This window comes from Micromys minutus (assembly GCF_963924665.1).
Source record: "Micromys minutus genome assembly, chromosome: 7".
Lineage (NCBI taxonomy): Eukaryota > Metazoa > Chordata > Mammalia > Rodentia > Muridae > Micromys > Micromys minutus.
The window spans coordinates 70,860,769-70,888,635 of record NC_137976.1 but is presented as its reverse complement, the minus strand read 5'-3'; the positions used below and the strand labels follow the sequence as shown (position 1 = coordinate 70,888,635).

Below are 27,867 nucleotides of genomic sequence, written 5' to 3'. Positions count from 1 at the left end.
AGTGTTTGTCTCATGAACTTGGGGGCCCTTGTGTTTGGAACTTAAATGTTTAGAATTGCAATATTCTTGTAGATTTTTTCTTTTATGAATACTTAATGTCCTTCCCTATCTCTTCTCATTAGTTTTGTTTTGAAGGTTTTTTGTTAGGTACTAAAATGGTTACACCTGCTTGCTTCTTATGCCCATTTACTTGGAATACCATTTCTACCTTTTTACCCAGAAGTGATTTCTATCCTTGATGGTTAAGTGTGTTTCTTCAATTCAACAGATAGATAGATCATGTTAGGTCCAGTCTGTTAGGCCTTTTATTTATTTATTTATTTATTTATTTATTTATTTACTAAGCTTTCTATTAAATATATCAAAACCACATGGGGCTCCATGGTTGAACAAGTCCGTGAAAACAAGACATTTCTGCCACCTTAAACAAACAGTCTTTCCAAACAGTTCAAAATTCTTTCCAGACAGGCAGGGATCTGCCAGAGGGGCTGTGGCTGGCACCATGCTGGTGAGGGAAGGCCAGAGCTGGTCCTCTCAGCCTTCCCACCCGAGAGCTGTCCAGGGGCCAGGCTGGCGGGGCGGGCAAGCCCACAGGCGTCACCGGCGGTATCGGTAGCGCTTGAAGTGGAACCAGAGCTGGAAGATTCCATTGGCGAACTGGCAGCGGAAGCCGTGGCGGTGTGAGTACTCCCACTCGCGACTGACAATCTTGAAGGCGATGTCCTCGTAGGGCGGGCCTGCGTGGAAGCGCAGGATGGCAAAGTCCCGGTTGTCCGCACAGGCCTCCAGGAAGTACTCGGGGGTGGCGCGCTTCCGGATGAGGTCCGGGTAGAAGATGTTGAATTTGTAGCCCTGCACAGTTTTGGGTGGAGGGTTGTCGAAGTCATAATGCGTCTGGTTGTACTTGTTCCACTCGAAGCCCGTATGCACGCGGTTGAAGAAGCGCGGCTTGCGCGGCCGGTACTTGTCGGCCCACAGGTAGGCACGGCCACCCAGTGGCATCTCCACGCTGAACTGCGCCTCGTCCTGCCCCATGCCCTCCCTCGCACGCCGGAAGAAGATGTCTTCGGCGCTCTCGCTCGCGCTCGCATCACCTGTGGCCTGAAGCTGCTGGCGAGACAGCTGCAGGTGCTGCTGGTCCTCGTGCGACTCCAGCACATGCGCGTCCAGAGGCAGCTCGTGTACTGTGAGCAGCCGCGGGCTGTAGCGGCCGGCGTCGTAGTCGGCCAGGCTCTGCTGGATCAGGTCCTCCTCCATCAGCACCGCCTCGCCCTCTGCCTCGCCCTCTGCCTCCCCTGCTGCTGTGGCCTCCTCGGGTTCCACGGGGTCCACGGGATCCACTGAAGTCCCGGGGCTGGGAGGCTGCTCCTCAGGTTCGGGGCTGTGGGGGGCTGCGGGCTCTGACTTGAGGATGGGGAAGAGCGGCTCGCTCTCCACACCCTGCTCCTGCTTCAGTTTGAACAGCTTCTGTCTGAGAACATCTTGGTGGCGCTCACGGAGCCTGGCCCTGGCCATGTGTGCACGCAACTGCTGCAGCAGGCTCTCCCAGTAGCCCATGTCCAGGTTGGGGCCGCCAGCTCGGATCTTGCCCTCGATGCCCTGGAAGATGACTTGCAGCTGGTTGTATGTCTTTCCCTGGAACACTGACTGGACGTCGGAGCTGACCGAGGCGTTGACGCCCTCACGACGCTCACCTGGGCCCTTGCCGGAGGCCTCCAGCTTTCGGAGTTTGGCGATCTCATCCTCTGTGATGGTTGTCATGTCCCGCCAGAAATCCACGTTCTTGCCCTGCTCCAGTTCCATGTACACCTGGATGTCCTCGAGCAGGTCCTCCAGGTCTGCCACCGTGAGGCCACTGAGGAAGGTGTAGGGCTCGTGCATCTCCACGGCAAGATCATCGTCCTCGTCCTCGGCACTGATGTACTTGGCCAGCAGGTCAATGGGCTTGGCCCGCCCATCGCGGATTCTGATCTTGGAGCGAAGCTTGGCCTGCCGCAGGTGGAAGCTGTCCTCCTGCTCCTCCCAGGTCTTGAAGTGCTCTGCCTCCTTCTCCCGCTGCAGCAGCTCCAGCTCCTGCTCCCGCGTGGCCTTCGCCCGCTCCCGCTCCAGCCGCAGCCGCTTCACCTTCTGCAGCTCCAGCCGGTTCTCCTCCTGGATCCTCTTGTTGCGCTCCTTAAGCTCCTTTTCTTCCAGGCGGTTGATGCCTTTCTTCTCCAAGGCCTTGTTCCAGATGAAGGTTCCCAGCAGGTTGTTATCCCCAAAGGGGTTGTGGGTGTTGGTGTAGCCCATGTACTCCTCGCCCCAGCCCATCTTCTCGCGCTTCTTGCGCTCCTTAGCTTCCTTCTTGGCCAGTCTCCGCGCACGCTTCTCCTCAGGCGTCTCCAAGGCTTTGAGCAGCTCTTCTTGCTGCTTGCGCTCCTCCCGCAGCCGCAGCCGCAGCCGCAGCCGTTCCTGCAGGCTCTGCTGCTGGCTCATGGCCAGGGCAGTTGTCCCGGGACTCCGGGAGCGGAGTTAGATGCTGATGACCCTGGAGACCAGGAGCGGAGCGCCCGTGACGCTTCCGGGCCCGGGAGCCCTGTGCCCTCTCCTCACCTGAGTCAGAGTGGGAGGACTGGTCCTGTGAGTGCTGTCGGGGTGGCCGCAGGCTCCGGCTTCGCCTCCTAGACCTCTGCTGATGGTCTCCTTCTGAATCTGACCCGCGCCCTCGACTGCGCCGCTTGCTTGCGTTCTTTCGCGGGGCCGCTCCTGTTCCCGTCGCCGCCTTCGGTTGCTCCGCCCATGGCTCCCGGCTGCGGCTGCGACTCCGATGCTTCCGACCCCTGCGACCGGCAGACCCTGAGCGCCAGCCAGAGTCCCGACCCATTTGGCGGTCCGCGCCGCGCATGCGCGGGCGTGTGATCTGCTTTTTCGTTTTGATTTTATAGTTGAGAAATGGCTGTGAGTCTTGGAACAAACTTTGGACTTTTAAACGACCTTGAGATTATTATAGACTATGGGGACTTTTAAAAGTTGGACAAAATGCATTTTGCATTATGATATTGCTATAAGCCTTTGGGAGCCACGTATAGGAATATGGTGGTTTGAATAAAAGTGGCGGCTATAGGCCCACAGGGAGTGGTACCATTAGGAGGGGAGACCTTATAGGAGTAGGTGTTGTTTTGTTGGAGGAAGAGTGTCACTGGGAGTAAGCATTGAAGTTTTAGAAGCTCAAGCTAGGCCTAGTGGCTTACTGTCTCTTTCTGCTACCTGCTGATCCAGAGTAGAAGGACTTCCAGCTCCTTCTCCAGCACCATGTCTACCTGCCATGATGATAATGGACTCTGAACTATAAGCCAGCAGCAATAAAGTGTTTTCTTTTATAAGAGTTACTGTGGTCATGGTGTCTCTTCATAGCAATAAAAAGCCTAACTAAGACATGGTCAATATGTGATTTAACTGTATTAGTGTTTGTCTCATGAACTTGGGGGCCCTTGTGTTTGGAACTTAAATGTTTAGAATTGCAATATTCTTGTAGATTTTTTCTTTTATGAATACTTAATGTCCTTCCCTATCTCTTCTCATTAGTTTTGTTTTGAAGGTTTTTTGTTAGGTGCTAAAATGGTTACACCTGCTTGCTTCTTATGCCCATTTACTTGGAATACCATTTCTACCTTTTTACCCAGAAGTGATTTCTATCCTTGATGGTTAAGTGTGTTTCTTCAATTCAACAGATAGATAGATCATGTTAGGTCCAGTCTGTTAGGCCTTTTATTTATTTATTTATTTATTTATTTATTTATTTTATTTATTTTTTTTTTTTACTAAGCTTTCTATTAAATATATCAAAACCACATGGGGCTCCATGGTTGAACAAGTCCGTGAAAACAAGACATTTCTGCCACCTTAAACAAACAGTCTTTCCAAACAGTTCAAAATTCTTTCCAGACAGGCAGGGATCTGCCAGAGGGGCTGTGGCTGGCACCATGCTGGTGAGGGAAGGCCAGAGCTGGTCCTCTCAGCCTTCCCACCCGAGAGCTGTCCAGGGGCCAGGCTGGCGGGGCGGGCAAGCCCACAGGCGTCACCGGCGGTATCGGTAGCGCTTGAAGTGGAACCAGAGCTGGAAGATTCCATTGGCGAACTGGCAGCGGAAGCCGTGGCGGTGTGAGTACTCCCACTCGCGACTGACAATCTTGAAGGCGATGTCCTCGTAGGGCGGGCCTGCGTGGAAGCGCAGGATGGCAAAGTCCCGGTTGTCCGCACAGGCCTCCAGGAAGTACTCGGGGGTGGCGCGCTTCCGGATGAGGTCCGGGTAGAAGATGTTGAATTTGTAGCCCTGCACAGTTTTGGGTGGAGGGTTGTCGAAGTCATAATGCGTCTGGTTGTACTTGTTCCACTCGAAGCCCGTATGCACGCGGTTGAAGAAGCGCGGCTTGCGCGGCCGGTACTTGTCGGCCCACAGGTAGGCACGGCCACCCAGTGGCATCTCCACGCTGAACTGCGCCTCGTCCTGCCCCATGCCCTCCCTCGCACGCCGGAAGAAGATGTCTTCGGCGCTCTCGCTCGCGCTCGCATCACCTGTGGCCTGAAGCTGCTGGCGAGACAGCTGCAGGTGCTGCTGGTCCTCGTGCGACTCCAGCACATGCGCGTCCAGAGGCAGCTCGTGTACTGTGAGCAGCCGCGGGCTGTAGCGGCCGGCGTCGTAGTCGGCCAGGCTCTGCTGGATCAGGTCCTCCTCCATCAGCACCGCCTCGCCCTCTGCCTCGCCCTCTGCCTCCCCTGCTGCTGTGGCCTCCTCGGGTTCCACGGGGTCCACGGGATCCACTGAAGTCCCGGGGCTGGGAGGCTGCTCCTCAGGTTCGGGGCTGTGGGGGGCTGCGGGCTCTGACTTGAGGATGGGGAAGAGCGGCTCGCTCTCCACACCCTGCTCCTGCTTCAGTTTGAACAGCTTCTGTCTGAGAACATCTTGGTGGCGCTCACGGAGCCTGGCCCTGGCCATGTGTGCACGCAACTGCTGCAGCAGGCTCTCCCAGTAGCCCATGTCCAGGTTGGGGCCGCCAGCTCGGATCTTGCCCTCGATGCCCTGGAAGATGACTTGCAGCTGGTTGTATGTCTTTCCCTGGAACACTGACTGGACGTCGGAGCTGACCGAGGCGTTGACGCCCTCACGACGCTCACCTGGGCCCTTGCCGGAGGCCTCCAGCTTTCGGAGTTTGGCGATCTCATCCTCTGTGATGGTTGTCATGTCCCGCCAGAAATCCACGTTCTTGCCCTGCTCCAGTTCCATGTACACCTGGATGTCCTCGAGCAGGTCCTCCAGGTCTGCCACCGTGAGGCCACTGAGGAAGGTGTAGGGCTCGTGCATCTCCACGGCAAGATCATCGTCCTCGTCCTCGGCACTGATGTACTTGGCCAGCAGGTCAATGGGCTTGGCCCGCCCATCGCGGATTCTGATCTTGGAGCGAAGCTTGGCCTGCCGCAGGTGGAAGCTGTCCTCCTGCTCCTCCCAGGTCTTGAAGTGCTCTGCCTCCTTCTCCCGCTGCAGCAGCTCCAGCTCCTGCTCCCGCGTGGCCTTCGCCCGCTCCCGCTCCAGCCGCAGCCGCTTCACCTTCTGCAGCTCCAGCCGGTTCTCCTCCTGGATCCTCTTGTTGCGCTCCTTAAGCTCCTTTTCTTCCAGGCGGTTGATGCCTTTCTTCTCCAAGGCCTTGTTCCAGATGAAGGTTCCCAGCAGGTTGTTATCCCCAAAGGGGTTGTGGGTGTTGGTGTAGCCCATGTACTCCTCGCCCCAGCCCATCTTCTCGCGCTTCTTGCGCTCCTTAGCTTCCTTCTTGGCCAGTCTCCGCGCACGCTTCTCCTCAGGCGTCTCCAAGGCTTTGAGCAGCTCTTCTTGCTGCTTGCGCTCCTCCCGCAGCCGCAGCCGCAGCCGCAGCCGTTCCTGCAGGCTCTGCTGCTGGCTCATGGCCAGGGCAGTTGTCCCGGGACTCCGGGAGCGGAGTTAGATGCTGATGACCCTGGAGACCAGGAGCGGAGCGCCCGTGACGCTTCCGGGCCCGGGAGCCCTGTGCCCTCTCCTCACCTGAGTCAGAGTGGGAGGACTGGTCCTGTGAGTGCTGTCGGGGTGGCCGCAGGCTCCGGCTTCGCCTCCTAGACCTCTGCTGATGGTCTCCTTCTGAATCTGACCCGCGCCCTCGACTGCGCCGCTTGCTTGCGTTCTTTCGCGGGGCCGCTCCTGTTCCCGTCGCCGCCTTCGGTTGCTCCGCCCATGGCTCCCGGCTGCGGCTGCGACTCCGATGCTTCCGACCCCTGCGACCGGCAGACCCTGAGCGCCAGCCAGAGTCCCGACCCATTTGGCGGTCCGCGCCGCGCATGCGCGGGCGTGTGATCTGCTTTTTCGTTTTGATTTTATAGTTGAGAAATGGCTGTGAGTCTTGGAACAAACTTTGGACTTTTAAACGACCTTGAGATTATTATAGACTATGGGGACTTTTAAAAGTTGGACAAAATGCATTTTGCATTATGATATTGCTATAAGCCTTTGGGAGCCACGTATAGGAATATGGTGGTTTGAATAAAAGTGGCGGCTATAGGCCCACAGGGAGTGGTACCATTAGGAGGGGAGACCTTATAGGAGTAGGTGTTGTTTTGTTGGAGGAAGAGTGTCACTGGGAGTAAGCATTGAAGTTTTAGAAGCTCAAGCTAGGCCTAGTGGCTTACTGTCTCTTTCTGCTACCTGCTGATCCAGAGTAGAAGGACTTCCAGCTCCTTCTCCAGCACCATGTCTACCTGCCATGATGATAATGGACTCTGAACTATAAGCCAGCAGCAATAAAGTGTTTTCTTTTATAAGAGTTACTGTGGTCATGGTGTCTCTTCATAGCAATAAAAAGCCTAACTAAGACATGGTCAATATGTGATTTAACTGTATTAGTGTTTGTCTCATGAACTTGGGGGCCCTTGTGTTTGGAACTTAAATGTTTAGAATTGCAATATTCTTGTAGATTTTTTCTTTTATGAATACTTAATGTCCTTCCCTATCTCTTCTCATTAGTTTTGTTTTGAAGGTTTTTTGTTAGGTGCTAAAATGGTTACACCTGCTTGCTTCTTATGCCCATTTACTTGGAATACCATTTCTACCTTTTTACCCAGAAGTGATTTCTATCCTTGATGGTTAAGTGTGTTTCTTCAATTCAACAGATAGATAGATCATGTTAGGTCCAGTCTGTTAGGCCTTTTATTTATTTATTTATTTATTTATTTATTTATTTTATTTATTTTTTTTTTTTACTAAGCTTTCTATTAAATATATCAAAACCACATGGGGCTCCATGGTTGAACAAGTCCGTGAAAACAAGACATTTCTGCCACCTTAAACAAACAGTCTTTCCAAACAGTTCAAAATTCTTTCCAGACAGGCAGGGATCTGCCAGAGGGGCTGTGGCTGGCACCATGCTGGTGAGGGAAGGCCAGAGCTGGTCCTCTCAGCCTTCCCACCCGAGAGCTGTCCAGGGGCCAGGCTGGCGGGGCGGGCAAGCCCACAGGCGTCACCGGCGGTATCGGTAGCGCTTGAAGTGGAACCAGAGCTGGAAGATTCCATTGGCGAACTGGCAGCGGAAGCCGTGGCGGTGTGAGTACTCCCACTCGCGACTGACAATCTTGAAGGCGATGTCCTCGTAGGGCGGGCCTGCGTGGAAGCGCAGGATGGCAAAGTCCCGGTTGTCCGCACAGGCCTCCAGGAAGTACTCGGGGGTGGCGCGCTTCCGGATGAGGTCCGGGTAGAAGATGTTGAATGTGTAGCCCTGCACAGTTTTGGGTGGAGGGTTGTCGAAGTCATAATGCGTCTGGTTGTACTTGTTCCACTCGAAGCCCGTATGCACGCGGTTGAAGAAGCGCGGCTTGCGCGGCCGGTACTTGTCGGCCCACAGGTAGGCACGGCCACCCAGTGGCATCTCCACGCTGAACTGCGCCTCGTCCTGCCCCATGCCCTCCCTCGCACGCCGGAAGAAGATGTCTTCGGCGCTCTCGCTCGCGCTCGCATCACCTGTGGCCTGAAGCTGCTGGCGAGACAGCTGCAGGTGCTGCTGGTCCTCGTGCGACTCCAGCACATGCGCGTCCAGAGGCAGCTCGTGTACTGTGAGCAGCCGCGGGCTGTAGCGGCCGGCGTCGTAGTCGGCCAGGCTCTGCTGGATCAGGTCCTCCTCCATCAGCACCGCCTCGCCCTCTGCCTCGCCCTCTGCCTCCCCTGCTGCTGTGGCCTCCTCGGGTTCCACGGGGTCCACGGGATCCACTGAAGTCCCGGGGCTGGGAGGCTGCTCCTCAGGTTCGGGGCTGTGGGGGGCTGCGGGCTCTGACTTGAGGATGGGGAAGAGCGGCTCGCTCTCCACACCCTGCTCCTGCTTCAGTTTGAACAGCTTCTGTCTGAGAACATCTTGGTGGCGCTCACGGAGCCTGGCCCTGGCCATGTGTGCACGCAACTGCTGCAGCAGGCTCTCCCAGTAGCCCATGTCCAGGTTGGGGCCGCCAGCTCGGATCTTGCCCTCGATGCCCTGGAAGATGACTTGCAGCTGGTTGTATGTCTTTCCCTGGAACACTGACTGGACGTCGGAGCTGACCGAGGCGTTGACGCCCTCACGACGCTCACCTGGGCCCTTGCCGGAGGCCTCCAGCTTTCGGAGTTTGGCGATCTCATCCTCTGTGATGGTTGTCATGTCCCGCCAGAAATCCACGTTCTTGCCCTGCTCCAGTTCCATGTACACCTGGATGTCCTCGAGCAGGTCCTCCAGGTCTGCCACCGTGAGGCCACTGAGGAAGGTGTAGGGCTCGTGCATCTCCACGGCAAGATCATCGTCCTCGTCCTCGGCACTGCTGTACTTGGCCAGCAGGTCAATGGGCTTGGCCCGCCCATCGCGGATTCTGATCTTGGAGCGAAGCTTGGCCTGCCGCAGGTGGAAGCTGTCCTCCTGCTCCTCCCAGGTCTTGAAGTGCTCTGCCTCCTTCTCCCGCTGCAGCAGCTCCAGCTCCTGCTCCCGCGTGGCCTTCGCCCGCTCCCGCTCCAGCCGCAGCCGCTTCACCTTCTGCAGCTCCAGCCGGTTCTCCTCCTGGATCCTCTTGTTGCGCTCCTTAAGCTCCTTTTCTTCCAGGTGGTTGATGCCTTTCTTCTCCAAGGCCTTGTTCCAGATGAAGGTTCCCAGCAGGTTGTTATCCCCAAAGGGGTTGTCGGTGTTGGTGTAGCCCATGTACTCCTCGCCCCAGCCCATCTTCTCGCGCTTCTTGCGCTCCTTAGCTTCCTTCTTGGCCAGTCTCCGCGCACGCTTCTCCTCAGGCGTCTCCAAGGCTTTGAGCAGCTCTTCTTGCTGCTTGCGCTCCTCCCGCAGCCGCAGCCGCAGCCGCAGCCGTTCCTGCAGGCTCTGCTGCTGGCTCATGGCCAGGGCAGTTGTCCCGGGACTCCGGGAGCGGAGTTAGATGCTGATGACCCTGGAGACCAGGAGCGGAGCGCCCGTGACGCTTCCGGGCCCGGGAGCCCTGTGCCCTCTCCTCACCTGAGTCAGAGTGGGAGGACTGGTCCTGTGAGTGCTGTCGGGGTGGCCGCAGGCTCCGGCTTCGCCTCCTAGACCTCTGCTGATGGTCTCCTTCTGAATCTGACCCGCGCCCTCGACTGCGCCGCTTGCTTGCGTTCTTTCGCGGGGCCGCTCCTGTTCCCGTCGCCGCCTTCGGTTGCTCCGCCCATGGCTCCCGGCTGCGGCTGCGACTCCGATGCTTCCGACCCCTGCGACCGGCAGACCCTGAGCGCCAGCCAGAGTCCCGACCCATTTGGCGGTCCGCGCCGCGCATGCGCGGGCGTGTGATCTGCTTTTTCGTTTTGATTTTATAGTTGAGAAATGGCTGTGAGTCTTGGAACAAACTTTGGACTTTTAAACGACCTTGAGATTATTATAGACTATGGGGACTTTTAAAAGTTGGACAAAATGCATTTTGCATTATGATATTGCTATAAGCCTTTGGGAGCCACGTATAGGAATATGGTGGTTTGAATAAAAGTGGCGGCTATAGGCCCACAGGGAGTGGTACCATTAGGAGGGGAGACCTTATAGGAGTAGGTGTTGTTTTGTTGGAGGAAGAGTGTCACTGGGAGTAAGCATTGAAGTTTTAGAAGCTCAAGCTAGGCCTAGTGGCTTACTGTCTCTTTCTGCTACCTGCTGATCCAGAGTAGAAGGACTTCCAGCTCCTTCTCCAGCACCATGTCTACCTGCCATGATGATAATGGACTCTGAACTATAAGCCAGCAGCAATAAAGTGTTTTCTTTTATAAGAGTTACTGTGGTCATAGTGTCTCTTCATAGCAATAAAAAGCCTAACTAAGACATGGTCAATATGTGATTTAACTGTATTAGTGTTTGTCTCATGAACTTGGGGGCCCTTGTGTTTGGAACTTAAATGTTTAGAATTGCAATATTCTTGTAGATTTTTTCTTTTATGAATACTTAATGTCCTTCCCTATCTCTTCTCATTAGTTTTGTTTTGAAGGTTTTTTGTTAGGTACTAAAATGGTTACACCTGCTTGCTTCTTATGCCCATTTACTTGGAATACCATTTCTACCTTTTTACCCAGAAGTGATTTCTATCCTTGATGGTTAAGTGTGTTTCTTCAATTCAACAGATAGATAGATCATGTTAGGTCCAGTCTGTTAGGCCTTTTATTTATTTATTTATTTATTTATTTATTTATTTACTAAGCTTTCTATTAAATATATCAAAACCACATGGGGCTCCATGGTTGAACAAGTCCGTGAAAACAAGACATTTCTGCCACCTTAAACAAACAGTCTTTCCAAACAGTTCAAAATTCTTTCCAGACAGGCAGGGATCTGCCAGAGGGGCTGTGGCTGGCACCATGCTGGTGAGGGAAGGCCAGAGCTGGTCCTCTCAGCCTTCCCACCCGAGAGCTGTCCAGGGGCCAGGCTGGCGGGGCGGGCAAGCCCACAGGCGTCACCGGCGGTATCGGTAGCGCTTGAAGTGGAACCAGAGCTGGAAGATTCCATTGGCGAACTGGCAGCGGAAGCCGTGGCGGTGTGAGTACTCCCACTCGCGACTGACAATCTTGAAGGCGATGTCCTCGTAGGGCGGGCCTGCGTGGAAGCGCAGGATGGCAAAGTCCCGGTTGTCCGCACAGGCCTCCAGGAAGTACTCGGGGGTGGCGCGCTTCCGGATGAGGTCCGGGTAGAAGATGTTGAATTTGTAGCCCTGCACAGTTTTGGGTGGAGGGTTGTCGAAGTCATAATGCGTCTGGTTGTACTTGTTCCACTCGAAGCCCGTATGCACGCGGTTGAAGAAGCGCGGCTTGCGCGGCCGGTACTTGTCGGCCCACAGGTAGGCACGGCCACCCAGTGGCATCTCCACGCTGAACTGCGCCTCGTCCTGCCCCATGCCCTCCCTCGCACGCCGGAAGAAGATGTCTTCGGCGCTCTCGCTCGCGCTCGCATCACCTGTGGCCTGAAGCTGCTGGCGAGACAGCTGCAGGTGCTGCTGGTCCTCGTGCGACTCCAGCACATGCGCGTCCAGAGGCAGCTCGTGTACTGTGAGCAGCCGCGGGCTGTAGCGGCCGGCGTCGTAGTCGGCCAGGCTCTGCTGGATCAGGTCCTCCTCCATCAGCACCGCCTCGCCCTCTGCCTCGCCCTCTGCCTCCCCTGCTGCTGTGGCCTCCTCGGGTTCCACGGGGTCCACGGGATCCACTGAAGTCCCGGGGCTGGGAGGCTGCTCCTCAGGTTCGGGGCTGTGGGGGGCTGCGGGCTCTGACTTGAGGATGGGGAAGAGCGGCTCGCTCTCCACACCCTGCTCCTGCTTCAGTTTGAACAGCTTCTGTCTGAGAACATCTTGGTGGCGCTCACGGAGCCTGGCCCTGGCCATGTGTGCACGCAACTGCTGCAGCAGGCTCTCCCAGTAGCCCATGTCCAGGTTGGGGCCGCCAGCTCGGATCTTGCCCTCGATGCCCTGGAAGATGACTTGCAGCTGGTTGTATGTCTTTCCCTGGAACACTGACTGGACGTCGGAGCTGACCGAGGCGTTGACGCCCTCACGACGCTCACCTGGGCCCTTGCCGGAGGCCTCCAGCTTTCGGAGTTTGGCGATCTCATCCTCTGTGATGGTTGTCATGTCCCGCCAGAAATCCACGTTCTTGCCCTGCTCCAGTTCCATGTACACCTGGATGTCCTCGAGCAGGTCCTCCAGGTCTGCCACCGTGAGGCCACTGAGGAAGGTGTAGGGCTCGTGCATCTCCACGGCAAGATCATCGTCCTCGTCCTCGGCACTGATGTACTTGGCCAGCAGGTCAATGGGCTTGGCCCGCCCATCGCGGATTCTGATCTTGGAGCGAAGCTTGGCCTGCCGCAGGTGGAAGCTGTCCTCCTGCTCCTCCCAGGTCTTGAAGTGCTCTGCCTCCTTCTCCCGCTGCAGCAGCTCCAGCTCCTGCTCCCGCGTGGCCTTCGCCCGCTCCCGCTCCAGCCGCAGCCGCTTCACCTTCTGCAGCTCCAGCCGGTTCTCCTCCTGGATCCTCTTGTTGCGCTCCTTAAGCTCCTTTTCTTCCAGGCGGTTGATGCCTTTCTTCTCCAAGGCCTTGTTCCAGATGAAGGTTCCCAGCAGGTTGTTATCCCCAAAGGGGTTGTGGGTGTTGGTGTAGCCCATGTACTCCTCGCCCCAGCCCATCTTCTCGCGCTTCTTGCGCTCCTTAGCTTCCTTCTTGGCCAGTCTCCGCGCACGCTTCTCCTCAGGCGTCTCCAAGGCTTTGAGCAGCTCTTCTTGCTGCTTGCGCTCCTCCCGCAGCCGCAGCCGCAGCCGCAGCCGTTCCTGCAGGCTCTGCTGCTGGCTCATGGCCAGGGCAGTTGTCCCGGGACTCCGGGAGCGGAGTTAGATGCTGATGACCCTGGAGACCAGGAGCGGAGCGCCCGTGACGCTTCCGGGCCCGGGAGCCCTGTGCCCTCTCCTCACCTGAGTCAGAGTGGGAGGACTGGTCCTGTGAGTGCTGTCGGGGTGGCCGCAGGCTCCGGCTTCGCCTCCTAGACCTCTGCTGATGGTCTCCTTCTGAATCTGACCCGCGCCCTCGACTGCGCCGCTTGCTTGCGTTCTTTCGCGGGGCCGCTCCTGTTCCCGTCGCCGCCTTCGGTTGCTCCGCCCATGGCTCCCGGCTGCGGCTGCGACTCCGATGCTTCCGACCCCTGCGACCGGCAGACCCTGAGCGCCAGCCAGAGTCCCGACCCATTTGGCGGTCCGCGCCGCGCATGCGCGGGCGTGTGATCTGCTTTTTCGTTTTGATTTTATAGTTGAGAAATGGCTGTGAGTCTTGGAACAAACTTTGGACTTTTAAACGACCTTCAGATTATTATAGACTATGGGGACTTTTAAAAGTTGGACAAAATGCATTTTGCATTATGATATTGCTATAAGCCTTTGGGAGCCACGTATAGGAATATGGTGGTTTGAATAAAAGTGGCGGCTATAGGCCCACAGGGAGTGGTACCATTAGGAGGGGAGACCTTATAGGAGTAGGTGTTGTTTTGTTGGAGGAAGAGTGTCACTGGGAGTAAGCATTGAAGTTTTAGAAGCTCAAGCTAGGCCTAGTGGCTTACTGTCTCTTTCTGCTACCTGCTGATCCAGAGTAGAAGGACTTCCAGCTCCTTCTCCAGCACCATGTCTACCTGCCATGATGATAATGGACTCTGAACTATAAGCCAGCAGCAATAAAGTGTTTTCTTTTATAAGAGTTACTGTGGTCATGGTGTCTCTTCATAGCAATAAAAAGCCTAACTAAGACATGGTCAATATGTGATTTAACTGTATTAGTGTTTGTCTCATGAACTTGGGGGCCCTTGTGTTTGGAACTTAAATGTTTAGAATTGCAATATTCTTGTAGATTTTTTCTTTTATGAATACTTAATGTCCTTCCCTATCTCTTCTCATTAGTTTTGTTTTGAAGGTTTTTTGTTAGGTGCTAAAATGGTTACACCTGCTTGCTTCTTATGCCCATTTACTTGGAATACCATTTCTACCTTTTTACCCAGAAGTGATTTCTATCCTTGATGGTTAAGTGTGTTTCTTCAATTCAACAGATAGATAGATCATGTTAGGTCCAGTCTGTTAGGCCTTTTATTTATTTATTTATTTATTTATTTATTTATTTTATTTATTTTTTTTTTTTACTAAGCTTTCTATTAAATATATCAAAACCACATGGGGCTCCATGGTTGAACAAGTCCGTGAAAACAAGACATTTCTGCCACCTTAAACAAACAGTCTTTCCAAACAGTTCAAAATTCTTTCCAGACAGGCAGGGATCTGCCAGAGGGGCTGTGGCTGGCACCATGCTGGTGAGGGAAGGCCAGAGCTGGTCCTCTCAGCCTTCCCACCCGAGAGCTGTCCAGGGGCCAGGCTGGCGGGGCGGGCAAGCCCACAGGCGTCACCGGCGGTATCGGTAGCGCTTGAAGTGGAACCAGAGCTGGAAGATTCCATTGGCGAACTGGCAGCGGAAGCCGTGGCGGTGTGAGTACTCCCACTCGCGACTGACAATCTTGAAGGCGATGTCCTCGTAGGGCGGGCCTGCGTGGAAGCGCAGGATGGCAAAGTCCCGGTTGTCCGCACAGGCCTCCAGGAAGTACTCGGGGGTGGCGCGCTTCCGGATGAGGTCCGGGTAGAAGATGTTGAATGTGTAGCCCTGCACAGTTTTGGGTGGAGGGTTGTCGAAGTCATAATGCGTCTGGTTGTACTTGTTCCACTCGAAGCCCGTATGCACGCGGTTGAAGAAGCGCGGCTTGCGCGGCCGGTACTTGTCGGCCCACAGGTAGGCACGGCCACCCAGTGGCATCTCCACGCTGAACTGCGCCTCGTCCTGCCCCATGCCCTCCCTCGCACGCCGGAAGAAGATGTCTTCGGCGCTCTCGCTCGCGCTCGCATCACCTGTGGCCTGAAGCTGCTGGCGAGACAGCTGCAGGTGCTGCTGGTCCTCGTGCGACTCCAGCACATGCGCGTCCAGAGGCAGCTCGTGTACTGTGAGCAGCCGCGGGCTGTAGCGGCCGGCGTCGTAGTCGGCCAGGCTCTGCTGGATCAGGTCCTCCTCCATCAGCACCGCCTCGCCCTCTGCCTCGCCCTCTGCCTCCCCTGCTGCTGTGGCCTCCTCGGGTTCCACGGGGTCCACGGGATCCACTGAAGTCCCGGGGCTGGGAGGCTGCTCCTCAGGTTCGGGGCTGTGGCGGGCTGTGGGCTCTGACTTGAGGATGGGGAAGAGCGGCTCGCTCTCCACACCCTGCTCCTGCTTCAGTTTGAACAGCTTCTGTCTGAGAACATCTTGGTGGCGCTCACGGAGCCTGGCCCTGGCCATGTGTGCACGCAACTGCTGCAGCAGGCTCTCCCAGTAGCCCATGTCCAGGTTGGGGCCGCCAGCTCGGATCTTGCCCTCGATGCCCTGGAAGATGACTTGCAGCTGGTTGTATGTCTTTCCCTGGAACACTGACTGGACGTCGGAGCTGACCGAGGCGTTGACGCCCTCACGACGCTCACCTGGGCCCTTGCCGGAGGCCTCCAGCTTTCGGAGTTTGGCGATCTCATCCTCTGTGATGGTTGTCATGTCCCGCCAGAAATCCACGTTCTTGCCCTGCTCCAGTTCCATGTACACCTGGATGTCCTCGAGCAGGTCCTCCAGGTCTGCCACCGTGAGGCCACTGAGGAAGGTGTAGGGCTCGTGCATCTCCACGGCAAGATCATCTTCCTCGTCCTCGGCACTGCTGTACTTGGCCAGCAGGTCAATGGGCTTGGCCCGCCCATCGCGGATTCTGATCTTGGAGCGAAGCTTGGCCTGCCGCAGGTGGAAGCTGTCCTCCTGCTCCTCCCAGGTCTTGAAGTGCTCTGCCTCCTTCTCCCGCTGCAGCAGCTCCAGCTCCTGCTCCCGCGTGGCCTTCGCCCGCTCCCGCTCCAGCCGCAGCCGCTTCACCTTCTGCAGCTCCAGCCGGTTCTCCTCCTGGATCCTCTTGTTGCGCTCCTTAAGCTCCTTTTCTTCCAGGTGGTTGATGCCTTTCTTCTCCAAGGCCTTGTTCCAGATGAAGGTTCCCAGCAGGTTGTTATCCCCAAAGGGGTTGTCGGTGTTGGTGTAGCCCATGTACTCCTCGCCCCAGCCCATCTTCTCGCGCTTCTTGCGCTCCTTAGCTTCCTTCTTGGCCAGTCTCCGCGCATGCTTCTCCTCAGGTGTCTCCAAGGCTTTGAGCAGCTCTTCTTGCTGCTTGCGCTCCTCCCGCAGCCGCAGCCGCAGCCGTTCCTGCAGGCTCTGCTGCTGGCTCATGGCCAGGGCAGTTGTCCCGGGACTCCGGGAGCGGAGTTAGATGCTGATGACCCTGGAGACCAGGAGCGGAGCGCCCGTGACGCTTCCGGGCCCGGGAGCCCTGTGCCCTCTCCTCACCTGAGTCAGAGTGGGAGGACTGGTCCTGTGAGTGCTGTCGGGGTGGCCGCAGGCTCTGGCTTCGCCTCCTAGACCTCTGCTGATGGTCTCCTTCTGAATCTGACCCGCGCCCTCGACTGCGCCGCTTGCTTGCGTTCTTTCGCGGCGCCGCTCCTGTTCCCGTCGCCGCCTTCGGTTGCTCCGCCCATGGTTCCCGGCTGCGGCTGCGACTCCGATGCTTCCGACCCCTGCGACCGGCAGACCCTGAGCGCCAGCCAGAGTCCCGACCCATTTGGCGGTCCGCGCCGCGCATGCGCGGGCGTGTGATCTGCTTTTTCGTTTTGATTTTATAGTTGAGAAATGGCTGTGAGTCTTGGAACAAACTTTGGACTTTTAAACGACCTTCAGATTATTATAGACTATGGGGACTTTTAAAAGTTGGACAAAATGCATTTTGCATTATGATATTGCTATAAGCCTTTGGGAGCCACGTATAGGAATATGGTGGTTTGAATAAAAGTGGCGGCTATAGGCCCACAGGGAGTGGTACCATTAGGAGGGGAGACCTTATAGGAGTAGGTGTTGTTTTGTTGGAGGAAGAGTGTCACTGGGAGTAAGCATTGAAGTTTTAGAAGCTCAAGCTAGGCCTAGTGGCTTACTGTCTCTTTCTGCTACCTGCTGATCCAGAGTAGAAGGACTTCCAGCTCCTTCTCCAGCACCATGTCTACCTGCCATGATGATAATGGACTCTGAACTATAAGCCAGCAGCAATAAAGTGTTTTCTTTTATAAGAGTTACTGTGGTCATGGTGTCTCTTCATAGCAATAAAAAGCCTAACTAAGACATGGTCAATATGTGATTTAACTGTATTAGTGTTTGTCTCATGAACTTGGGGGCCCTTGTGTTTGGAACTTAAATGTTTAGAATTGCAATATTCTTGTAGATTTTTTCTTTTATGAATACTTAATGTCCTTCCCTATCTCTTCTCATTAGTTTTGTTTTGAAGGTTTTTTGTTAGGTACTAAAATGGTTACACCTGCTTGCTTCTTATGCCCATTTACTTGGAATACCATTTCTACCTTTTTACCCAGAAGTGATTTCTATCCTTGATGGTTAAGTGTGTTTCTTCAATTCAACAGATAGATAGATCATGTTAGGTCCAGTCTGTTAGGCCTTTTATTTATTTATTTATTTATTTATTTATTTATTTATTTATTTATTTATTTACTAAGCTTTCTATTAAATATATCAAAACCACATGGGGCTCCATGGTTGAACAAGTCCGTGAAAACAAGACATTTCTGCCACCTTAAACAAACAGTCTTTCCAAACAGTTCAAAATTCTTTCCAGACAGGCAGGGATCTGCCAGAGGGGCTGTGGCTGGCACCATGCTGGTGAGGGAAGGCCAGAGCTGGTCCTCTCAGCCTTCCCACCCGAGAGCTGTCCAGGGGCCAGGCTGGCGGGGCGGGCAAGCCCACAGGCGTCACCGGCGGTATCGGTAGCGCTTGAAGTGGAACCAGAGCTGGAAGATTCCATTGGCGAACTGGCAGCGGAAGCCGTGGCGGTGTGAGTACTCCCACTCGCGACTGACAATCTTGAAGGCGATGTCCTCGTAGGGCGGGCCTGCGTGGAAGTGCAGGATGGCAAAGTCCCGGTTGTCCGCACAGGCCTCCAGGAAGTACTCGGGGGTGGCGCGCTTCCGGATGAGGTCCGGGTAGAAGATGTTGAATGTGTAGCCCTGCACAGTTTTGGGTGGAGGGTTGTCGAAGTCATAATGCGTCTGGTTGTACTTGTTCCACTCGAAGCCCGTATGCACGCGGTTGAAGAAGCGCGGCTTGCGCGGCCGGTACTTGTCGGCCCACAGGTAGGCACGGCCACCCAGTGGCATCTCCACGCTGAACTGCGCCTCGTCCTGCCCCATGCCCTCCCTCGCACGCCGGAAGAAGATGTCTTCGGCGCTCTCGCTCGCGCTCGCATCACCTGTGGCCTGAAGCTGCTGGCGAGACAGCTGCAGGTGCTGCTGGTCCTCGTGCGACTCCAGCACATGCGCGTCCAGAGGCAGCTCGTGTACTGTGAGCAGCCGCGGGCTGTAGCGGCCGGCGTCGTAGTCGGCCAGGCTCTGCTGGATCAGGTCCTCCTCCATCAGCACCGCCTCGCCCTCTGCCTCGCCCTCTGCCTCCCCTGCTGCTGTGGCCTCCTCGGGTTCCATGGGGTCCACGGGATCCACTGAAGTCCCGGGGCTGGGAGGCTGCTCCTCAGGTTCGGGGCTGTGGGGGGCTGCGGGCTCTGACTTGAGGATGGGGAAGAGCGGCTCGCTCTCCACACCCTGCTCCTGCTTCAGTTTGAACAGCTTCTGTCTGAGAACATCTTGGTGGCGCTCACGGAGCCTGGCCCTGGCCATGTGTGCACGCAACTGCTGCAGCAGGCTCTCCCAGTAGCCCATGTCCAGGTTGGGGCCGCCAGCTCGGATCTTGCCCTCGATGCCCTGGAAGATGACTTGCAGCTGGTTGTATGTCTTTCCCTGGAACACTGACTGGACGTCGGAGCTGACCGAGGCGTTGACGCCCTCACGACGCTCACCTGGGCCCTTGCCGGAGGCCTCCAGCTTTCGGAGTTTGGCGATCTCATCCTCTGTGATGGTTGTCATGTCCCGCCAGAAATCCACGTTCTTGCCCTGCTCCAGTTCCATGTACACCTGGATGTCCTCGAGCAGGTCCTCCAGGTCTGCCACCGTGAGGCCACTGAGGAAGGTGTAGGGCTCGTGCATCTCCACGGCAAGATCATCGTCCTCGTCCTCGGCACTGATGTACTTGGCCAGCAGGTCAATGGGCTTGGCCCGCCCATCGCGGATTCTGATCTTGGAGCGAAGCTTGGCCTGCCGCAGGTGGAAGCTGTCCTCCTGCTCCTCCCAGGTCTTGAAGTGCTCTGCCTCCTTCTCCCGCTGCAGCAGCTCCAGCTCCTGCTCCCGCGTGGCCTTCGCCCGCTCCCGCTCCAGCCGCAGCCGCTTCACCTTCTGCAGCTCCAGCCGGTTCTCCTCCTGGATCCTCTTGTTGCGCTCCTTAAGCTCCTTTTCTTCCAGGCGGTTGATGCCTTTCTTCTCCAAGGCCTTGTTCCAGATGAAGGTTCCCAGCAGGTTGTTATCCCCAAAGGGGTTGTGGGTGTTGGTGTAGCCCATGTACTCCTCGCCCCAGCCCATCTTCTCGCGCTTCTTGCGCTCCTTAGCTTCCTTCTTGGCCAGTCTCCGCGCACGCTTCTCCTCAGGCGTCTCCAAGGCTTTGAGCAGCTCTTCTTGCTGCTTGCGCTCCTCCCGCAGCCGCAGCCGCAGCCGCAGCCGTTCCTGCAGGCTCTGCTGCTGGCTCATGGCCAGGGCAGTTGTCCCGGGACTCCGGGAGCGGAGTTAGATGCTGATGACCCTGGAGACCAGGAGCGGAGCGCCCGTGACGCTTCCGGGCCCGGGAGCCCTGTGCCCTCTCCTCACCTGAGTCAGAGTGGGAGGACTGGTCCTGTGAGTGCTGTCGGGGTGGCCGCAGGCTCCGGCTTCGCCTCCTAGACCTCTGCTGATGGTCTCCTTCTGAATCTGACCCGCGCCCTCGACTGCGCCGCTTGCTTGCGTTCTTTCGCGGGGCCGCTCCTGTTCCCGTCGCCGCCTTCGGTTGCTCCGCCCATGGCTCCCGGCTGCGGCTGCGACTCCGATGCTTCCGACCCCTGCGACCGGCAGACCCTGAGCGCCAGCCAGAGTCCTGACCCATTTGGCGGTCCGCGCCGCGCATGCGCGGGCGTGTGATCTGCTTTTTCGTTTTGATTTTATAGTTGAGAAATGGCTGTGAGTCTTGGAACAAACTTTGGACTTTTAAACGACCTTGAGATTATTATAGACTATGGGGACTTTTAAAAGTTGGACAAAATGCATTTTGCATTATGATATTGCTATAAGCCTTTGGGAGCCACGTATAGGAATATGGTGGTTTGAATAAAAGTGGCGGCTATAGGCCCACAGGGAGTGGTACCATTAGGAGGGGAGACCTTATAGGAGTAGGTGTTGTTTTGTTGGAGGAAGAGTGTCACTGGGAGTAAGCATTGAAGTTTTAGAAGCTCAAGCTAGGCCTAGTGGCTTACTGTCTCTTTCTGCTACCTGCTGATCCAGAGTAGAAGGACTTCCAGCTCCTTCTCCAGCACCATGTCTACCTGCCATGATGATAATGGACTCTGAACTATAAGCCAGCAGCAATAAAGTGTTTTCTTTTATAAGAGTTACTGTGGTCATGGTGTCTCTTCATAGCAATAAAAAGCCTAACTAAGACATGGTCAATATGTGATTTAACTGTATTAGTGTTTGTCTCATGAACTTGGGGGCCCTTGTGTTTGGAACTTAAATGTTTAGAATTGCAATATTCTTGTAGATTTTTTCTTTTATGAATACTTAATGTCCTTCCCTATCTCTTCTCATTAGTTTTGTTTTGAAGGTTTTTTGTTAGGTACTAAAATGGTTACACCTGCTTGCTTCTTATGCCCATTTACTTGGAATACCATTTCTACCTTTTTACCCAGAAGTGATTTCTATCCTTGATGGTTAAGTGTGTTTCTTCAATTCAACAGATAGATAGATCATGTTAGGTCCAGTCTGTTAGGCCTTTTATTTATTTATTTATTTATTTATTTATTTATTTTTTTTTTTTTACTAAGCTTTCTATTAAATATATCAAAACCACATGGGGCTCCATGGTTGAACAAGTCCGTGAAAACAAGACATTTCTGCCACCTTAAACAAACAGTCTTTCCAAACAGTTCAAAATTCTTTCCAGACAGGCAGGGATCTGCCAGAGGGGCTGTGGCTGGCACCATGCTGGTGAGGGAAGGCCAGAGCTGGTCCTCTCAGCCTTCCCACCCGAGAGCTGTCCAGGGGCCAGGCTGGCGGGGCGGGCAAGCCCACAGGCGTCACCGGCGGTATCGGTAGCGCTTGAAGTGGAACCAGAGCTGGAAGATTCCATTGGCGAACTGGCAGCGGAAGCCGTGGCGGTGTGAGTACTCCCACTCGCGACTGACAATCTTGAAGGCGATGTCCTCGTAGGGCGGGCCTGCGTGGAAGCGCAGGATGGCAAAGTCCCGGTTGTCCGCACAGGCCTCCAGGAAGTACTCGGGGGTGGCGCGCTTCCGGATGAGGTCCGGGTAGAAGATGTTGAATTTGTAGCCCTGCACAGTTTTGGGTGGAGGGTTGTCGAAGTCATAATGCGTCTGGTTGTACTTGTTCCACTCGAAGCCCGTATGCACGCGGTTGAAGAAGCGCGGCTTGCGCGGCCGGTACTTGTCGGCCCACAGGTAGGCACGGCCACCCAGTGGCATCTCCACGCTGAACTGCGCCTCGTCCTGCCCCATGCCCTCCCTCGCACGCCGGAAGAAGATGTCTTCGGCGCTCTCGCTCGCGCTCGCATCACCTGTGGCCTGAAGCTGCTGGCGAGACAGCTGCAGGTGCTGCTGGTCCTCGTGCGACTCCAGCACATGCGCGTCCAGAGGCAGCTCGTGTACTGTGAGCAGCCGCGGGCTGTAGCGGCCGGCGTCGTAGTCGGCCAGGCTCTGCTGGATCAGGTCCTCCTCCATCAGCACCGCCTCGCCCTCTGCCTCGCCCTCTGCCTCCCCTGCTGCTGTGGCCTCCTCGGGTTCCACGGGGTCCACGGGATCCACTGAAGTCCCGGGGCTGGGAGGCTGCTCCTCAGGTTCGGGGCTGTGGCGGGCTGTGGGCTCTGACTTGAGGATGGGGAAGAGCGGCTCGCTCTCCACACCCTGCTCCTGCTTCAGTTTGAACAGCTTCTGTCTGAGAACATCTTGGTGGCGCTCACGGAGCCTGGCCCTGGCCATGTGTGCACGCAACTGCTGCAGCAGGCTCTCCCAGTAGCCCATGTCCAGGTTGGGGCCGCCAGCTCGGATCTTGCCCTCGATGCCCTGGAAGATGACTTGCAGCTGGTTGTATGTCTTTCCCTGGAACACTGACTGGACGTCGGAGCTGACCGAGGCGTTGACGCCCTCACGACGCTCACCTGGGCCCTTGCCGGAGGCCTCCAGCTTTCGGAGTTTGGCGATCTCATCCTCTGTGATGGTTGTCATGTCCCGCCAGAAATCCACGTTCTTGCCCTGCTCCAGTTCCATGTACACCTGGATGTCCTCGAGCAGGTCCTCCAGGTCTGCCACCGTGAGGCCACTGAGGAAGGTGTAGGGCTCGTGCATCTCCACGGCAAGATCATCTTCCTCGTCCTCGGCACTGCTGTACTTGGCCAGCAGGTCAATGGGCTTGGCCCGCCCATCGCGGATTCTGATCTTGGAGCGAAGCTTGGCCTGCCGCAGGTGGAAGCTGTCCTCCTGCTCCTCCCAGGTCTTGAAGTGCTCTGCCTCCTTCTCCCGCTGCAGCAGCTCCAGCTCCTGCTCCCGCGTGGCCTTCGCCCGCTCCCGCTCCAGCCGCAGCCGCTTCACCTTCTGCAGCTCCAGCCGGTTCTCCTCCTGGATCCTCTTGTTGCGCTCCTTAAGCTCCTTTTCTTCCAGGTGGTTGATGCCTTTCTTCTCCAAGGCCTTGTTCCAGATGAAGGTTCCCAGCAGGTTGTTATCCCCAAAGGGGTTGTCGGTGTTGGTGTAGCCCATGTACTCCTCGCCCCAGCCCATCTTCTCGCGCTTCTTGCGCTCCTTAGCTTCCTTCTTGGCCAGTCTCCGCGCATGCTTCTCCTCAGGCGTCTCCAAGGCTTTGAGCAGCTCTTCTTGCTGCTTGCGCTCCTCCCGCAGCCGCAGCCGCAGCCGTTCCTGCAGGCTCTGCTGCTGGCTCATGGCCAGGGCAGTTGTCCCGGGACTCCGGGAGCGGAGTTAGATGCTGATGACCCTGGAGACCAGGAGCGGAGCGCCCGTGACGCTTCCGGGCCCGGGAGCCCTGTGCCCTCTCCTCACCTGAGTCAGAGTGGGAGGACTGGTCCTGTGAGTGCTGTCGGGGTGGCCGCAGGCTCTGGCTTCGCCTCCTAGACCTCTGCTGATGGTCTCCTTCTGAATCTGACCCGCGCCCTCGACTGCGCCGCTTGCTTGCGTTCTTTCGCGGCGCCGCTCCTGTTCCCGTCGCCGCCTTCGGTTGCTCCGCCCATGGTTCCCGGCTGTGGCTGCGACTCCGATGCTTCCGACCCCTGCGACCGGCAGACCCTGAGCGCCAGCCAGAGTCCCGACCCATTTGGCGGTCCGCGCCGCGCATGCGCGGGCGTGTGATCTGCTTTTTCGTTTTGATTTTATAGTTGAGAAATGGCTGTGAGTCTTGGAACAAACTTTGGACTTTTAAACGACCTTCAGATTATTATAGACTATGGGGACTTTTAAAAGTTGGACAAAATGCATTTTGCATTATGATATTGCTATAAGCCTTTGGGAGCCACGTATAGGAATATGGTGGTTTGAATAAAAGTGGCGGCTATAGGCCCACAGGGAGTGGTACCATTAGGAGGGGAGACCTTATAGGAGTAGGTGTTGTTTTGTTGGAGGAAGAGTGTCACTGGGAGTAAGCATTGAAGTTTTAGAAGCTCAAGCTAGGCCTAGTGGCTTACTGTCTCTTTCTGCTACCTGCTGATCCAGAGTAGAAGGACTTCCAGCTCCTTCTCCAGCACCATGTCTACCTGCCATGATGATAATGGACTCTGAACTATAAGCCAGCAGCAATAAAGTGTTTTCTTTTATAAGAGTTACTGTGGTCATGGTGTCTCTTCATAGCAATAAAAAGCCTAACTAAGACATGGTCAATATGTGATTTAACTGTATTAGTGTTTGTCTCATGAACTTGGGGGCCCTTGTGTTTGGAACTTAAATGTTTAGAATTGCAATATTCTTGTAGATTTTTTCTTTTATGAATACTTAATGTCCTTCCCTATCTCTTCTCATTAGTTTTGTTTTGAAGGTTTTTTGTTAGGTACTAAAATGGTTACACCTGCTTGCTTCTTATGCCCATTTACTTGGAATACCATTTCTACCTTTTTACCCAGAAGTGATTTCTATCCTTGATGGTTAAGTGTGTTTCTTCAATTCAACAGATAGATAGATCATGTTAGGTCCAGTCTGTTAGGCCTTTTATTTATTTATTTATTTATTTATTTATTTATTTTTTTTTTTTTACTAAGCTTTCTATTAAATATATCAAAACCACATGGGGCTCCATGGTTGAACAAGTCCGTGAAAACAAGACATTTCTGCCACCTTAAACAAACAGTCTTTCCAAACAGTTCAAAATTCTTTCCAGACAGGCAGGGATCTGCCAGAGGGGCTGTGGCTGGCACCATGCTGGTGAGGGAAGGCCAGAGCTGGTCCTCTCAGCCTTCCCACCCGAGAGCTGTCCAGGGGCCAGGCTGGCGGGGCGGGCAAGCCCACAGGCGTCACCGGCGGTATCGGTAGCGCTTGAAGTGGAACCAGAGCTGGAAGATTCCATTGGCGAACTGGCAGCGGAAGCCGTGGCGGTGTGAGTACTCCCACTCGCGACTGACAATCTTGAAGGCGATGTCCTCGTAGGGCGGGCCTGCGTGGAAGCGCAGGATGGCAAAGTCCCGGTTGTCCGCACAGGCCTCCAGGAAGTACTCGGGGGTGGCGCGCTTCCGGATGAGGTCCGGGTAGAAGATGTTGAATTTGTAGCCCTGCACAGTTTTGGGTGGAGGGTTGTCGAAGTCATAATGCGTCTGGTTGTACTTGTTCCACTCGAAGCCCGTATGCACGCGGTTGAAGAAGCGCGGCTTGCGCGGCCGGTACTTGTCGGCCCACAGGTAGGCAAGGCCACCCAGTGGCATCTCCACGCTGAACTGCGCCTCGTCCTGCCCCATGCCCTCCCTCGCACGCCGGAAGAAGATGTCTTCGGCGCTCTCGCTCGCATCACCTGTGGCCTGAAGCTGCTGGCGAGACAGCTGCAGGTGCTGCTGGTCCTCGTGCGACTCCAGCACATGCGCGTCCAGAGGCAGCTCGTGTACTGTGAGCAGCCGCGGGCTGTAGCGGCCGGCGTCGTAGTCGGCCAGGCTCTGCTGGATCAGGTCCTCCTCCATCAGCACCGCCTCGCCCTCTGCCTCGCCCTCTGCCTCCCCTGCTGCTGTGGCCTCCTCGGGTTCCACGGGGTCCACGGGATCCACTGAAGTCCCGGGGCTGGGAGGCTGCTCCTCAGGTTCGGGGCTGTGGGGGGCTGCGGGCTCTGACTTGAGGATGGGGAAGAGCGGCTCGCTCTCCACACCCTGCTCCTGCTTCAGTTTGAACAGCTTCTGTCTGAGAACATCTTGGTGGCGCTCACGGAGCCTGGCCCTGGCCATGTGTGCACGCAACTGCTGCAGCAGGCTCTCCCAGTAGCCCATGTCCAGGTTGGGGCCGCCAGCTCGGATCTTGCCCTCGATGCCCTGGAAGATGACTTGCAGCTGGTTGTATGTCTTTCCCTGGAACACTGACTGGACGTCGGAGCTGACCGAGGCGTTGACGCCCTCACGACGCTCACCTGGGCCCTTGCCGGAGGCCTCCAGCTTTCGGAGTTTGGCGATCTCATCCTCTGTGATGGTTGTCATGTCCCGCCAGAAATCCACGTTCTTGCCCTGCTCCAGTTCCATGTACACCTGGATGTCCTCGAGCAGGTCCTCCAGGTCTGCCACCGTGAGGCCACTGAGGAAGGTGTAGGGCTCGTGCATCTCCACGGCAAGATCATCGTCCTCGTCCTCGGCACTGATGTACTTGGCCAGCAGGTCAATGGGCTTGGCCCGCCCATCGCGGATTCTGATCTTGGAGCGAAGCTTGGCCTGCCGCAGGTGGAAGCTGTCCTCCTGCTCCTCCCAGGTCTTGAAGTGCTCTGCCTCCTTCTCCCGCTGCAGCAGCTCCAGCTCCTGCTCCCGCGTGGCCTTCGCCCGCTCCCGCTCCAGCCGCAGCCGCTTCACCTTCTGCAGCTCCAGCCGGTTCTCCTCCTGGATCCTCTTGTTGCGCTCCTTAAGCTCCTTTTCTTCCAGGTGGTTGATGCCTTTCTTCTCCAAGGCCTTGTTCCAGATGAAGGTTCCCAGCAGGTTGTTATCCCCAAAGGGGTTGTCGGTGTTGGTGTAGCCCATGTACTCCTCGCCCCAGCCCATCTTCTCGCGCTTCTTGCGCTCCTTAGCTTCCTTCTTGGCCAGTCTCCGCGCACGCTTCTCCTCAGGCGTCTCCAAGGCTTTGAGCAGCTCTTCTTGCTGCTTGCGCTCCTCCCGCAGCCGCAGCCGCAGCCGCAGCCGCAGCCGTTCCTGCAGGCTCTGCTGCTGGCTCATGGCCAGGGCAGTTGTCCCGGGACTCCGGGAGCGGAGTTAGATGCTGATGACCCTGGAGACCAGGAGCGGAGCGCCCGTGACGCTTCCGGGCCCGGGAGCCCTGTGCCCTCTCCTCACCTGAGTCAGAGTGGGAGGACTGGTCCTGTGAGTGCTGTCGGGGTGGCCGCAGGCTCCGGCTTCGCCTCCTAGACCTCTGCTGATGGTCTCCTTCTGAATCTGACCCGCGCCCTCGACTGCGCCGCTTGCTTGCGTTCTTTCGCGGGGCCGCTCCTGTTCCCGTCGCCGCCTTCGGTTGCTCCGCCCATGGCTCCCGGCTGCGGCTGCGACTCCGATGCTTCCGACCCCTGCGACAGGCAGACCCTGAGCGCCAGCCAGAGTCCCGACCCACTTGGTGGTCCGCGCCGCGCATGCGCGGGCGTGTGATCTGCTTTTTCATTTTGATTTTATAGTTGAGAAATGGCTGTGAGTCTTGGAACAAACTTGGGACTTTTAAAAGTTGGACAAAATGCATTTTCCATTATGATATTGCTATAAGCCTTTGGGAGCCACGTATAGGAATATGGTGGTTTGAATAAAAGTGGCCGCTATAGGCCCACAGGGAGTGGTACCATTAGGAGGGGAGACCTTATAGGAGTAGGTGTTGTTTTGTTGGAGGAAGAGTGTCACTGGGAGTAAGCATTGAAGTTTTAGAAGCTCAAGCTAGGCCTAGTGGCTTACTGTCTCTTTCTGCTACCTGCTGATCCAGAGTAGAAGGACTTCCAGCTCCTTCTCCAGCACCATGTCTACCTGCCATGATGATAATGGACTCTGAACTATAAGCCAGCAGCAATAAAGTGTTTTCTTTTATAAGAGTTACTGTGGTCATGGTGTCTCTTCATAGCAATAAAAAGCCTAACTAAGACATGGTCAATATGTGATTTAACTGTATTAGTGTTTGTCTCATGAACTTGGGGGCCCTTGTGTTTGGAACTTAAATGTTTAGAATTGCAATATTCTTGTAGATTTTTTCTTTTATGAATACTTAATGTCCTTCCCTATCTCTTCTCATTAGTTTTGTTTTGAAGGTTTTTTGTTAGGTACTAAAATGGTTACACCTGCTTGCTTCTTATGCCCATTTACTTGGAATACCATTTCTACCTTTTTACCCAGAAGTGATTTCTATCCTTGATGGTTAAGTGTGTTTCTTCAATTCAACAGATAGATAGATCATGTTAGGTCCA

General features: G+C 55.6%; 8 protein-coding genes across 8 annotated transcripts; all 8 read right to left on the bottom strand.

The window, feature by feature from the left end:
• Positions 1–597: 597 nt before the first annotated feature.
• Positions 598–2,863, bottom strand: LOC308422995 (splicing factor Cactin-like; the record flags this gene model as incomplete). The annotated part of the gene is given in 5 exon segments (XM_080919602.1): positions 598–2,510; positions 2,513–2,552; positions 2,555–2,725; positions 2,728–2,784; positions 2,786–2,863. Coding segments are annotated over 5 exon segments (2,259 nt in total).
• Positions 2,864–4,057: 1,194 nt separating this feature from the next.
• LOC308422697 (splicing factor Cactin-like) lies at positions 4,058–6,323 on the bottom strand (the record flags this gene model as incomplete). The annotated part of the gene is given in 5 exon segments (XM_080919352.1): positions 4,058–5,970; positions 5,973–6,012; positions 6,015–6,185; positions 6,188–6,244; positions 6,246–6,323. Coding segments are annotated over 5 exon segments (2,259 nt in total).
• Positions 6,324–7,517: 1,194 nt separating this feature from the next.
• Positions 7,518–9,804, bottom strand: LOC308423000 (splicing factor Cactin-like; the record flags this gene model as incomplete). Its single annotated transcript, XM_080919607.1, is given in 5 exon segments — positions 7,518–9,431; positions 9,437–9,463; positions 9,466–9,645; positions 9,648–9,704; positions 9,706–9,804. Coding segments are annotated over 5 exon segments (2,277 nt in total).
• Positions 9,805–10,959: 1,155 nt separating this feature from the next.
• Positions 10,960–13,225, bottom strand: LOC308422952 (splicing factor Cactin-like; the record flags this gene model as incomplete). Its single annotated transcript, XM_080919551.1, is given in 5 exon segments — positions 10,960–12,872; positions 12,875–12,914; positions 12,917–13,087; positions 13,090–13,146; positions 13,148–13,225. Coding segments are annotated over 5 exon segments (2,259 nt in total).
• A 1,194-nt stretch (positions 13,226–14,419) lies between these two features.
• LOC308422953 (splicing factor Cactin-like) lies at positions 14,420–16,679 on the bottom strand (the record flags this gene model as incomplete). The annotated part of the gene is given in 5 exon segments (XM_080919552.1): positions 14,420–16,326; positions 16,329–16,368; positions 16,371–16,541; positions 16,544–16,600; positions 16,602–16,679. Coding segments are annotated over 5 exon segments (2,253 nt in total).
• Positions 16,680–17,871: 1,192 nt separating this feature from the next.
• LOC308422951 (splicing factor Cactin-like) lies at positions 17,872–20,158 on the bottom strand (the record flags this gene model as incomplete). The annotated part of the gene is given in 5 exon segments (XM_080919550.1): positions 17,872–19,784; positions 19,787–19,826; positions 19,829–19,999; positions 20,002–20,058; positions 20,060–20,158. Coding segments are annotated over 5 exon segments (2,280 nt in total).
• Positions 20,159–21,323: 1,165 nt separating this feature from the next.
• Positions 21,324–23,583, bottom strand: LOC308422707 (splicing factor Cactin-like; the record flags this gene model as incomplete). The annotated part of the gene is given in 5 exon segments (XM_080919364.1): positions 21,324–23,230; positions 23,233–23,272; positions 23,275–23,445; positions 23,448–23,504; positions 23,506–23,583. Coding segments are annotated over 5 exon segments (2,253 nt in total).
• Positions 23,584–24,769: 1,186 nt separating this feature from the next.
• Positions 24,770–27,056, bottom strand: LOC308422198 (splicing factor Cactin-like; the record flags this gene model as incomplete). Its single annotated transcript, XM_080918691.1, is given in 5 exon segments — positions 24,770–26,683; positions 26,689–26,715; positions 26,718–26,897; positions 26,900–26,956; positions 26,958–27,056. Coding segments are annotated over 5 exon segments (2,277 nt in total).
• Positions 27,057–27,867: the final 811 nt, after the last annotated feature.